General features: G+C 51.0%; 1 protein-coding gene across 1 annotated transcript; it reads right to left on the bottom strand.

Annotated features, from left to right (window-relative positions):
- Window positions 1-4033: 4033 nt before the first annotated feature.
- On the bottom strand, window positions 4034-9294 carry LOC309448365 (SUN domain-containing protein 3-like; the record flags this gene model as incomplete). Its single annotated transcript, XM_082069837.1, has 8 exons — window positions 4034-4189; window positions 4865-4957; window positions 5462-5629; window positions 6466-6581; window positions 6971-7055; window positions 7445-7653; window positions 8114-8172; window positions 9275-9294. 8 exons carry the CDS (start codon window positions 9292-9294, stop codon window positions 4034-4036), a joined length of 906 nt encoding a protein of 301 aa, XP_081925963.1.
- Between the last annotated feature and the right edge of the window lie 4474 nt (window positions 9295-13768).

Below are 13768 nucleotides of genomic sequence, written 5' to 3'. Positions count from 1 at the left end.
TACTTCCACACTGACATAGACCAAAATGTCCTATCTTGGACACAAGAATATTGTGGGGTATGATGCTGAATGCCTTGCTGACTTCCAGGTAACAGACCACCACTGCTCTGCCCACGTCCAGCAACCCTGTCCTTTCCTCACAGAGAACAAAGAGGATGGACAGGCACAACCTGCCCTGGGTAAAGCCTATCACCTTCTTTTCCAGACACCCAGAAATGGGGTCCCAGTGGACATGTTCTGGGGCACAGCCCTTGGTTCCCCTGCTCACTCATTGGCCATTTTGAAAAGTGCACACACTATGTGAGAGCTGCCAGTGGTCAGGGAGTCCCCCCAGTCTCCATGAGCTTTCCAAGATGGTGGAGAGTGGCCTCACTGTGACATCGTCCTGCTGTCCCAGCTCCTGGGGTGCTGCCCCTCCTGTCCCATAGACTGGAAAGGATTGTGTTAGTTCCAGTGATCCCTGACTTGATCCCCGTGCACTGCTGGTTGTTCTGCCTCCAGTCACAGAGGCCTGAGAGACCTTGCAGGTGAAGATGGAGGACAAGACACACAGAGAATGTCACTTTTTCCCTTATTAAATTCATCAGTGGCCACATGTTGTCTTTGTTTCTCCTTTAACTGTTCCTGCAGTAGTAACAGCTCATTATAGGAACTTGAATTGCCTTACAGGTCTAGACTGAGTTCTGATCTGGACTGTTGCTGTGCTTGGAGGCTGCTGTCCTTGCAGACCAGATGAACTCACTTCTGCCACCCTGCCTGGCAGTTCATTCCATCCGTGTCACAGCTCTGTCTGCAGCACTGACAGCTCCAGCCCACCCCGTCAGGTCCCTGGCTGAGGACATTGCCTCACATCTGGGCTGAACCACCCCAGCTGTGGCACCAGCCCAGCTCTGACCTGCCACAAGAAACCTGGTACCAAGTGACCAAGAGCCCATGTGTGCAAAGGCTTTGCCTAAGAGCACAGACATGACATGGACACAGATTGTTGAATGTCTCTCTACACGTAGGAGTATAAAACCAGAATAAAAGGCCTAAATTCATTCAACTGAAGATACTCCTCCCCCAGCTTGGAGGAATTAGATCCTTTGCTGTAACCTTCCTGGTGCTCTGTCTAATGATGGGACAAGAGAATAGTATTATCATAGTAATTCATTTTTTTTTAATACAAAGATAACAATGCTGGCAAGAAGTGTCTGTGCAGAGGAGAGAGAATTAACCTCACTGATTACTTCAGGTTGTTTCAAAGGATGTGCCCCTGGAAGCCCAGGGACACCTGGAGGGAGCCCAGAGGGCACAGAGAAAGGGACATCATGGGCTGCTCCTGTGCTGCTGAGCTGGGCTGGGCTCCTGGGACACAGGGAGCTCATGGCAAGCGGCAGCGCTGCAGAGAGACAGCTCTGCCCAGGAGCAGCTCCTCTGCACACGCAGCAGGGCTGAGGGCTCTGCCTGGGCATCTCAGGGAAACAAGCAAGGCAGAGAGAGATTAAAGGTGGTCAGGATTGGGAGGATGACTGAGAGCTCACTGGAGGAGAAATCTTTGCAGCCATTGCCATGGTAAGTCTCTGGGTGCAGGGCAGTGCAGCTGTAGCTCCTGGATTTATCTCCAAAAAATGGCACAGGGACAGCTTGTGGGATCTGTACAGAGGGGGCTCTTGTTCAAGCAGTTTTGAACAGCTGTGAAGCCGGGTGAGCACCCAGGGGTGCCCAGGGCTGTCCTGCAGAGCAGGGTCCCTGCACCCCAGGGCTGTGACAGGGCAGGGACTCTGCCGCCTGCCAGGGTCAGCGCTCAGCCTGCCCGGGGAGATCCCCTTGCACTGCAGGGAGAAGCTCTGCATGAAAGGAACAACCCCAGCAATGCAGGGTCCTTCTGCTGTACAGAGGGTGCTGTCTGGGTGTCATGGCCCGTTCGATGATGGACTCGTGATGGTTCTTTTAACCTTGATCTCAGAGCACAAAATTAAAGTGACCAAAATGCCAAGGGGTTATAATTCAATCAAGCAGTGTAACTTTATTAACTTCCCCATAAAGCGGCACGCAATAGAGAGAAAGAAGAAGAAAAAGAAAAGGGAAAAGAAACGGGGAAAAGTAAAAGTAAAGATGAGAAATGAGGTTGCGTTTATCACCAATTGAGTTCCTGATGGCGATGGCCAGGCAAATCTTCAGACCGACTCTTACAGACGGTCACCATCAGGGGACACCACAGGGACCAGGGGACACCAGGGCCTCTGAAAGAACAGCCAGGGACACCGGAACCACCACAGGGGTGGCCGTGACCCCTGGGAACATGAGCAGGGTCACCGTAGGGTCAGGGCCACCACAGGGATGGTCGGGGCCACCGTGGGGTCAAGGCCATTGCGGGGTCAGGGTCACAATGGGGTCAAGGCCACTGTGGGGACGGTCGCGGACAGGATCCAATAAAGGTGACACCAGTTCTTGGAACCGCTTCGGAGCGGTTCTTGATGGCGATGTTCAGGCAAATACTGCTCCATCCTCGGACCGACTCTCACACTGGGTCAGAGCTATTCACATCTCAAGATCACTACAGGACGTTCCCAGGGGACTTTTAAACTAGTACAGCAAGTCAGTTGGTACCTGACAGGGAGGGATCCTGGTATTTAAATCCCTTTGTCTGGGTTGACGGGGTGGGCACTGGGACATAGAAACTAATTTCTTGGTTCAGGATGCGGCCCTGAAATTTCAGATCCATTTCTCTTAGAGTTGAATAAACCTGGGAGTATCAGAAATGAACACACTGTGCCTTACAGACAGCTTTATGATGACTTTTCAAGCACAGCCATAGCCCACTCCATGAGGCTCTGTATGGGGATATAGCGGAAGATTTGGGGAGGAGGTTAGTTAAATGTAAATACGCTCAAGTGACTTGCACTTGTCTGTAGAAAAAGCACATACATCACACTAATAGTTTTACTGACCTTGTGTGCTTGATGAGTAGAACCTCTGTGTTAGATAACAGGCCTGTGAGAAACTCCAGGCATCTTATCACTATGTCTGAGATTCCTGCTTGGTTGTGAGAAAGAGCGGGAAGCTGTGCCTGCCTGAAGCCTTGAAATACAGGTGAGCTCAGCAGGCCCGGTGATCTTCCAGCAGGGCTGAACTGACCAGCGCCTGCGTCCCCGCTTCTGTCACCTCTGCCTGGGAGCTCAGGTGTGGCTTCGGAGATCCCCCAATAGAGAGGGAACTAAAATAAAACTTGCTCTTTGCAAATGCATTTGTGGCCTCTGGCTCTTCTTGCGATGTGCCTGCGTATGTGTACACAGGCTCTGCAAACAAAACATTGCTCTTGCCCTCAGTTTGGTATCTGGACCCGTGCTGGGCTTGCACATGGACTAAGCCCCAGCTCAGAGCACAAATTGCTGTTCCCAGCCCTGGATGCCAAGCGCTGGTCCTTCTCTCTCCTCCCTGGTGCCAACCGAGTGCACGACTGCCCTGCCTGCTCCTACCCTGGGGCTTGGGGAACTTGGGTGAAAAAGAAAGACAGGCTCGTGTGGTTATGGGATCTCTTAAGTGTCCTGGGATTGCTTTGCTAATCACTCTGTAATGTTTCCTTGGCTATAAACACGATATGTGCCCAGAGAGGCAAATAAGTCCATGAACCAACTTTCTAGATAAGGTTTCCATCTCACAAAAAAAAACAAACAAAAAAACACACTTCCATTTTCTCATTGGCAACAGACTGAAAGATGGAAGCTGAAGCAGCATCTGCCTCTTCTGAAAACACTCAGTTGATCCTTAGTTGCTTCCTGCACAGGAAACATGTCGATTAATTTAATCTTTGGTGTACAGGCAGGGCCTTGCTGATGTTCCTGTGTAGGCAGCAAGTGTGTGGATGTCAGGCTTTCTGCAGATTTGTAACTGAGTTTTCCTGTTTCTCTTAATAAGGAAAAACTTGCTGTGTACTCCTGAAGTCTCCCATACGCTGGTGGGTAGAGAGAAGGACGGGGAGCTCCAGCGAGCTCAGGGAGGACCAGGCAGCATCACAGGCAAAGCAGACGGGAACTCAACTTGGTGAACATTAATGAAATTTATTGACAGATGAAACAAGAACGTCTCCCCCATCTTTGGGCAGATCACCGTGCACCCTGAACCGATACAGGCAGGTGTAGTCCGGGTGGCCCCAGTTGCTCAGCACTTCCAGCCTGATGTAATTCACAATCCCAGGGAGCTCGTTCTGCAATGACAAGAAGAAATGAGTCGCCTTTTCCTCTCTGGCATGTGAGCGCTGACAGAAGTGCCGCAGCAACGGCCTCGTTCAAGAGCATCCTTCCTGCTGCCCTGCGGGGGCTTTTGACCTGTCATGGTCAAGATGTTCCCTCATTGGGCCATGAGAACAGCAAAGGAAGAAGCAGCGACCAGATGCCTCAGCAAATACACTGGAAAGTTCTCGCCTGCTTTGGGGCACAGGCTTCCACAGTCAGAAGACCCAGTGCTGGGGTCAGTATAATGTCTCGTTCCCTTCTCTAGAAAGCCACAGAAACAGAATGGCCTCCCTGTCAATACGCACTGCCAGCACCAACAGAATCCTCAGGAAGCCCATTATTTCTGGTCTTTAACTGGCAGAACAGCAGTCGTGCATCCTACCAGATGTGGCCGCTTGTGTGTACTTGGGGTCTAGACAGTCACGCTGATTCCAGCTTCTACTGTGGTGCTCCTAAGCACTAAGCACCCAAAATGAAAGAGAAGACCGTCAGTCCAGGCATCCGCCACCAGGAAGTTAAAGCAGAAGAAAGGCCAGTGTGGCACACACTCAAGGACAGGGCTGCCTGTACCCTTTGGCAGGGAAGCCTCTGCCCATCCAACTGCATTTCTCCTCTCCTACAGTTCTCCTCCCTCTTTGTCCCCATACCTTCAGCTGGAAGGTCTGACTGGGATTCAGTGGTGCCAGGAAAGTGAACTGTCCCAGGAACATTCCCTGCTCCTCGTGTTCTTCCTTGAAGCCCTACAGAAAGATGGGTGGAGAAAACAAGAGCGTCTGGTGCACCATGGAAGACTGAACTTCAGTTAGTGAAGTACGGGGTAATTTCAGCTATGTAGTCCAAGGATGATGAGGACAAGGAAAAGACCTGAAGCTGCAGGTGGGCAGCACGCCACACTTGCCTACTCAACGAGTCCAAGCTGGCAGTCAGAAAAGGAGCAGAAACTCCCAGTGAGAGGGAGGTAACCTGAGGATCACAAATGCCACTGGGATTGGAAGCTAAAAAGGTTTAGGACCATGTACTGTCCATCTCCTTTTCCCTGTGGCTCCTGGAGTAGCATCTTGCCCGAGCAGCTTTTTGTTTTTGAGTAAAAGAGGAATAAAATGGGAAGGGAGTGACTCCAAGGACCCTGTTTCTTCTGAAAGTCAGGAGGAAGCTTCAGGCCACTGGACTCTTTGACCCATCTTCATTTCCTGCTTAGAAATTCTGTGCAACCCCCTGCCCCCAACTCCAGAGAAATCACTTACGTAGACAGCAAAGTCCTTTGGAGCTCCAGAGATACTTTCTCCGTGGAACGCTGTCCCTGAGACATGGTCCATGGTGACTGCTCTTGGAATGACTGGCACCGAGAGCTTGATGAACACATGACCCTGACTTCCTGGGAAGGGCCAGCAGTTTCCAGGATGATTTTCTGGCTGAAAGGAGAAGAAGAAACTACATTGACATGGAGAAGGTTGCCCTGGCTCTCATTCCTGCCATGAGCATCAGAGGATTAATAATCATTTGGCCAATCAGTTCTGCTCTGAACCACAGCCAGTGCCTTCAGTCGGACTCTGTGGGTACCGAACAGACCAGCAGCTGTGAGAATTCATGTATCACAAAACCATTCCGCAGAGAAGCCCTTCCATGGCTGGGAGCTGGGTGCGCTGGTTGTAGAAGCTCAGTGGCCTCTCCCGGTCCAGAGCCCTCACCAAAAACAAGCCAGGGTTGGTGTGGCTTAAAGGCCCCTGCCCAGAGCAGGTGACAGGTCCGGGCCCACCTGGATTAACCTTTGCTGTCAGGGGAAGCACTCGCTCCCTCTCATCCACTCCCACCTTCTTCCACTGGCAGCAGCCAGCTCTTCAGATTGTGCAGGCAGCTCAGGAGCAGGGCCAGGACAGCTTGAGAGCCCAACATGGGACCCTCCAGCAGTGCAGGCTCTCAGCACCCGCTGTTGCTCAGGAAGAACACATCCCAGAGCTCTGCAGGCTCCTCTGCCATTCTGCTTCTGTGCCGTGCTGACAGTCTGCACAGCGACTGGGCAGACACAGACTGCAGGAGCAGCCTGGCTTGGCAGAAGCTCCCGCGTAGAACCTGGGGCACTTTGGGAGAGGAAATACCCAGCAGGGAGACACAGGAGGAAAGCAGGTCCATGTGAGAAGGAGGCAGGAGAAGAAGCTTTGAGGATCAAAGATAGGGGAAAAGGCAACTCTGAGCAGCACGTGTGGTTCATTATCCCGACCTATGTTTTACTGCTTCTTGGTGCTCCTACCTCCAGAATAAGCTCAGGGGACCTCATGTAATCCATCAATGGTAGGGAATAGAAGAAGAGTTTGGCTTTGGCGTTCCGGAGGGATCGAGAAGTCCTGGAATGAATGACAGCAGCCCCTGGAAATTAAAACATGAGCAGAATCATCAGGCAGTGTCAGGAGGAATATTGCACTGTTGACTTGGAAAAGGTTTCTCGGTTATCATCTATGTCCCACAGTTGTTTCCCCTCTTTCTTACTGGCACGGCCTCTCTGGAACACACAGCAAGGTGTCATTAAAATGTCGTACGGGGCCGTGGAAAAAGACAAGAACGTGAAAAAGGCTTTCTGAGCTTCCCATGCGGTCTGGCCCGTTACACACTCTGTCAGTGGGTGCACTTTTAGGGCACAAATTGACCCTTGACTTCTCGTCCCTTCTCTCCCTCCCCAGGGCAAGTTACAATACCCATCTTGTCAATCTGGACAGGAAGAGCTTTAGAACTGGTTTGTATGTACAATGTCACGGCACCTGCTGATTTCAGGGCGTAATCTGGCATCGGGACCTGGATTTCCACCAGATTCTCCAGGGCTTGATTGATGATCTCCTGAACAGCCTGGGAAGGAACACAAAGGACAGTGCCTGTTAGAAAGAAAAGGAACGAGGCAAGCAGCTCCCCTGCAAGGCCAGCCAAGGTGAACGGGGACAAGGCCCATCTCAGATGGAAGGAACACCCAAATTGCCTGGAAGGTCTTTCTCTCCAGTCCTCCTTTGAGGAGGACCCGAGATCTGGACGCAGAGGAAGGTACAACTCAGACAGCTGTCATTCCCATCACGCTCTCTTTTCCCCATAGGGAAGTGTGGAGCAACAGGAAAAGGAAGTGTGGCCATGACAGCACTTATTCCAGCAGCACCAGCCTGTTGTCTGTGACAGGGAATGGAGTAGGATACGTGCCGGAGGGAGGATAAAACCCCTGAGCAGATCCTTCTGCCTTGTGCCCTTACCCGTCCGGTAAAGCCTGGGAGCTTTGCCTGCTTCAAGGCTTCCTGTAGAGCCTGCTCCGCGACATCCTTTGTGCTCCAGCGCAGATGGTAATGCTGTTCCTGGAGCTTATGGAGCTGGTCTGGCAGGGACAGGGTTTTGCTCAGGTCTTGTAACTGTGCTGCGGTGCTCCAGAGGCTTTCCTTGCCAAGTTGGCCCAAGTGGTAAATACCTGTGGGACACACATCAGAGCTTAGAACTTGGTCTAAGGCTGGGTTATACCCCAGGGTGCCTGCTCCCCTTTCTGTGTCTCTCTCAAGTGCCCTAGTTGTCTCTCATTGTCTTTGACAGTGGCCATCATGGCATAAGGGCTTCACAACAGATGGATGTTCCCTGCCCTGGACTGTGCTCCTTGTCCTGCAGAAGATTCTCAGCCCCTGGGGCAGGAGAGCTCAGCCACGGCCTCTCCCTGGGCTGAAGAGAACTGGCTCAGCCCTCCTGGGGAAGGCAACTCAGCCCTTCTTCACCTCCCACCCATCCCGCTGGAGCAGGGGCTGGCACAGCTCTGTCGGGGACTTTCTGCTCTTGGCTGAGCTCCTCTGGTCACAGCAGGGGAAAGGGAACATGACAGGATGGAGCCCCGAGTACCTCCTAAAGCACCGTCCTCAGGTTGGAGCTCTACAGACACTCACCAAAAGAGAGCAGACCAAGAATCAGCACCAGCATCGTTGCTTTCTGAGCCTTCATCTTCCTGCAGAACAGATAAAGGAAAAGGCTGGTGAAGCTGGTGGTACCCGCGCAGATCAGCAGCACTGGAGAGCAGCAGCAGGGACTAAGAGCAGGAAGTGCAACAAGAGCTGTGGCCACACTTCCTGTCTGTGGGGCTGGACAGAGATTCTTTGGAAATGGAAGGGACATAACGAACGCCTGTTTCTCCTGCCCACCATCTGATCAGCACTTGTGCTGATCCTGTTCTCCAGCCTCTCAAGAGAAGGTTCAGCCTGTGCACAGCTGCCAGGCGGGGGGTGTGTGTCTCCCCTCTTGCAGCATTTCTTTAGCAGCTGGGTTATCTCTGGCCCTTCTCTTGGCAGAACTACAGACAGATGCAGACTGGGTAAAGAGGGAGGGAGGGCTGAATGTCAATGCGTGCTGGCAAGCAACGGGCAACCAAGGAAGTGCCAAAGAAACACTCTGGTGTCTGGGCCCTGCTGCCCTGAGCCTGATCTGCCAAGACACAACACACACCGCTCTGCAAGGGGGAAATTCCTCCTGCCTGTTCCAGGAGGCTCTCAAAAGGCTCACAGCATACACTCATCAGGAATAAACAATCCCCTTCTGTTCTCCTAGAGAACTCCTTGCACCCCTCTGAGGATCTTGAGCCCCTTTCCTAAGGCAGAGCCCTGGTGAGGAGCTGACCAGGTTTCCCAAGGAAACCTCCTCTGTCAGGAGCACAAGTCAAATCCACGGCCAACAGAGGACACGGGGGTGTCCTTCTGGTCCCATTGGAGAGGAAAACCAAGCAGGCTCAGGGACATAACCCACCCTGCAGAGCACAATACAGGACGGAGCTGAGCTCTCACAATTACTACGGCAGGATGTGTCTGGGTCACCCCCTGGGACACTCTCTCTCCGATCCAAAATGGAGCTGTCCCTCATTCTGCAGAGATCAAAGGCTTTCTGGGCCCAGCCCTTGCGTTCATGAAGAGACTGAAAGGTGGCTGCTGCCTTCCAACAGCTCCAGACCCAGCTCTCAGGCTGCCCTCATGTTCCTCTCCTGTCCGCCCTCCACCCACCCCAGCTGATGAGGTGGAAAACACACCTGGGGAAAGGGGAGAAAGATTTTTCAAACATACCCGTTCAGACCTTCAACCATCTCTGTGTGTCTCCTGGTACCTGCTGAGGTGCAGGTAACAAGCATCTCGCTCGCTCTGGAGTGAGCCAAAAACTCTGCGATCTTGGTTCCCTCAAGATCAAGAGTGACCAAGGTGCAGGGAGACCCCTGGTCTTATACCCTGCTGTGCCGACCTCAGCGCTGATGCTGCTTTGTGACATCAATGGCAGTGGCTGATGTCACAATGAAGAGGCTGTGCCAGGTTTGCAGGCAAAGTTCAACCTGACAAGAGCAGGTCTTGCAGTCCTGTCTGCAAGGGAAGAAATCCTTCACCATAGAAAGACGGGAAAGGTACAGGAACACGTTAGAATCACAAAACAGACTGTCACCCACTCTTCCTCTTGCTTATCAAGGTTCAGATGATGTAAGAAAAAAAAAAAAACCACAAAAAAAGTGAGATAGCTGTTCTTATTTTATGGAACCCATTATATCAGCCACATAACTTTCTAGTCCAACTCCAGTCTGAACCTCAGAATAAGAAATGCCATCTTAAAATTTCCAGGAAAAGGAAGGGCTTTGAAGTGGCAAGACCAGAAAACGTTCATGAAAGCACCACCATGCAAATACACATCTCAGATCACAGACCACCTGCCCTGTTACCTAAGGCACTGATGTTCTCGCAGATTCACAGCCACTGACATCTTGAAAATAGCACAAAGTCTCATGTTCTTTAGCACCGAGCACGTAGGTTGGAACTGGATCTGGGAAGAAAACCATCTACAGTCAGTCTGGTTTCATTCGAGGACATCAGGACAAGTTCAGTTAACATTCACGAGGAATCACAGCAGGTCCCAACTGTCCCTGCAGACCCCAGCATGGCTCCTGTGCAGGGTCCTGAGGAGCAGGAGGCACAGAACAAGAAACCTCCCTCAAAAGAAGCCCCCAGCCACCTCTTGCACCAAGTTGCACAGAGCAGCAGCTGAGAACAACCTCTGCCACAACTACACCCGGCTCTGCTGTCTGCACAAGGAGACCAGCTCTGTCTTGGTTTTCTTAGTGACAGACTGAATCCAGTTCTGGTTTGCTGCAGGCTCCAGCCCAGGAATTCTGGGTGTCTCCTGCTGCTGCTGGAGCAGTTGTTTGCCAGCATTTTCAAGACTGGTTTTGCATATTTTGTATTATTTTCTCTATTTTATTAGTAGCACTAGTAAAACCTTATGTTTTCTTTCCAACTCTCTCTCTGTGTGTCCTTCTTTGCCTTCCAGCCACCTGTACTGAGTGGGGAGACAGGGGGGGACAAGGTGTTTGGCAGGGGACAGGGCATTAACAAAGCATCTGCTACAGTGTATTGTCGCCCTGCAATCAAACCTTGACAGGTGTTTACTCCCCTTCCTCCCATTGGCCAGGGCTGCTCATTAGATCAAAATCACATTTATTCTCAGGCAAATGTTTAGAACACATCTGCCCTATACAGCAGCATTTCAGGTTCTTTCCCTGATTATACTGTTCAAGCGCCAAAACAAATGGATGTGAGGAGGATATATAAAATGCACATATAACGTTATTTATTGTATAATATGCATTACGTAAAAGGCAAGATATTATTTAAAATATCCATCTTATGATTTATTATGCATAATGCATTTCCATACTACACATTATCAAGTATACCCACCTAGATCTGTGCAGCAAATTAATATTATTATATATTATATGGTGGCCACCAATGATTACGATATTCAATCAGATTGTCCCTAGTTGCTGTTCCCCAGGGGGTCCAACAATCTTTTTCTAATGTCACAAAATGCATCCAAGGGGGACAATTTCTTCCGAATTCCTCCTGTCGATTGTCTGATACTCATCTCAGAATCACAATAACAGGCAATTGGAAACCCGTAAGTACTAAACAATACAATTACCCAAGACACAAGCAACAGCAACAACAATCACTAAATGCACAAACGACACAATCACTAAGGGTAAGAAAAAAAGCAATGAGCACTAAAGTTACCTTTACCAAACTACTGCTTTTTCATTTTTCTCTTTTAATTACTGTTTTCTCGGTCTTATTTATTTTTTTATTTTTTTAATTTTAATTTTTATTTTTCTATTTTTCTTCTCTTTTTCTTTACTTTTTTAATTTTTGAAAGTCACCAAGGTAACCAAGCACCCAAGCGCTGCTGTCCCCCCAGGAGGCAGACAGCTCCACATGTCTCACTTGGGTCACAAGTATCGATAAACCCAGTTCCAGAAATTACTACACACCTGCAGTGCTGGGGTCTCCACACATCTCACGTGGGCAGCATGCAAACCAAACCAAACCAACACAAAAAGTGCCTTATCTCTATTGACGGGGTCTTACCCACATCCAGGGCTGGTCCGAGGAACTGTGGTCTCTCCCAGGAATTCCCTGGTGCTGGCGTAAGGTTCCAGAGATCCTGGGATCCATGGGGCGAAAGGAGACTGTCCCATCCTGAGTCAGCAGAAAATCATACCAGAAAGTCATCAAAATGACTCCTTAACACAGTTTTGAAATTGTTAAAAAGCAGGAATTTCTATTGCAGTGTCCCGGATGCTCGGAGGATGGTTCCTCTAATTGAGTGTGCGCAGGACTCGCACTTCTTGGTGTTTATTACACACACCTATTGCATATTCCTTTCATGCATTAAACATAAATGATGTACAAAACCCCGCCCTTTGCCGGAAGTCCATCTTTGGCATTCCAGGGACTTCATCCAGGGTCTCTGGTGTCCCCGGTGTCTCTGCAGCTGCTGCCCCCAGAGTCGGCTCCTGGGCCTGATCTCTTGAGCGTGCGTGGTGTCGTTTTGTGCTGCTACTCAGCAAAAGTCACGCAGCTCTTTCCTCATTCGGTGGAACATTCCGCTTTCCCAGCTTGCACACCAAGGACATCCCGCTGCGCCTCGTGTCCAGTCTCTACAGAGCTGCTGTTTCTCCATTCAGTTCCTGTTATGTCAGTGCGCTGGTTCGGGGCCCACACGCCCCTGGGGGTTCTCTCTGATTGGCTGCCTAAGGTGTCACTCTGCCAGGCGCAGCGCCCACCCTTCCCTGAGGTGATGTTTCCTCTGATTGGCTGCCTGGGATTGCCACCTTGCTCCTCCCATCAAATGATTGGTCAGAAATCCTGTCAATCATCCATGTCCCAATCTCTTTCCAGGCGTGATTGGTGGAGCCAGCATGGCCCGCCCTTCACAGTGCCCACCTTTTCAACCCTTGCCACCATCCCTGCAGCCTGAAAGCTTTATTGGTTGGATACATATCAATCACGGACCTTCTCCACGCCTCCTCAAATGTGATTGGCCGTCCTGACTCCTCCACCAACTTCCGGGTGGTTGTTGCCAGGCAACGAGCTCCACTTAAAAATGAAACTGGGGGCTCTAAACAAAGGCCACAGGCAATGAAAGACATGTTGGGACCCTAAACATGAGGATTTGTCCCCAAGAAGGAGGCTCTGGGCACTCAAAAGGGCGGGCAGATGCTGCAGATGGCGCTTTGGGCCCAGAACACGAGGGGACCCTCTCGGTCTGATGAGTGAGAAGTGCTGGGAAATGGAGTTGTCAACAGCGTGCCCTGTTCGAAGGAAAGAGCCCCTGATGCTGCTCCGAGGAGGAGCAAATGAGGACCCCCATGCAGGAGGGTTTGGGGATTTTCCTGGCAGCCAGTGCTAGGGACTCCCCTTCTCCCAGATTGCTGGGTTTCTCCTTTCCCTCGTGTCTTTCAGTGGCTTTAGCCTCCTCTTCCTCCCCCGTTCTCTTGTAGATCCTTGACCATGTCCTGGAGATGCTGGGGGGAGTTCAGACACCATTCCCACAGGGCATGGACCTGTTTCAGCCATGCAAGATTTGCATGGTCTGGCAGCAAACACGCAGTGTTGGAGGAGGCCTCTACAACCTGGGCAATACCTGCTTCCTCAATTCCGTCCTGCAGTGTTTGACGTACACCCCACCGCTGGCCAGCTACTTGCTCTCTCGCCAGCACAGCCAGTCCCGTGAGTCCTTTCTACGCGTTCTTTTATACCTCTTGGGCAGCTCTAAATGATGAAAAAACCACTGTGACTCTGGGAAGACAGCTCTGACTTTTCCTCTAGAAGCTGCCTTCAAACTTCACCCTCAGAGCGGGCTCGGCACCGCGTAGGGAGCGCGTCAGTTTGATGCCAAACGCCGTGCTCGTACTCCCAGGGAAGATCCTTGCTCGCTTCCTGTGATTAACAAAGTGCATTCGAAAGGCGTGCCTGTAGAAAGCCTTTGGCATTTGGCGTTCCTGCTGCTGCCCAAAGATACTAAAATGGAGCATGTGGGCACCCGGGATTCTCAGAGTTGCATCCCAGCTCGTTTGTGCAGTGCCCTCCTGCTGTGGCAAACGATACGGTCACTGGTGAAGCACGAGGAGGGAACAACCCCTAGCAAGGCCAATGAGGTGGCGTCATATAATCATGATCAGAAATGTGTGTGGGATGGTATTAGAAGTGGGAATTTTATGGGGGAGAAAAATCATTCCT

This window comes from Streptopelia decaocto, assembly GCF_964273445.1.
Source record: "Streptopelia decaocto genome assembly, chromosome: 20".
NCBI classification, from domain to species: Eukaryota; Metazoa; Chordata; class Aves; order Columbiformes; family Columbidae; genus Streptopelia; species Streptopelia decaocto.
Note: the sequence above shows the minus strand (reverse complement) of the source record. Positions and strands in the feature narration are given on the sequence as shown.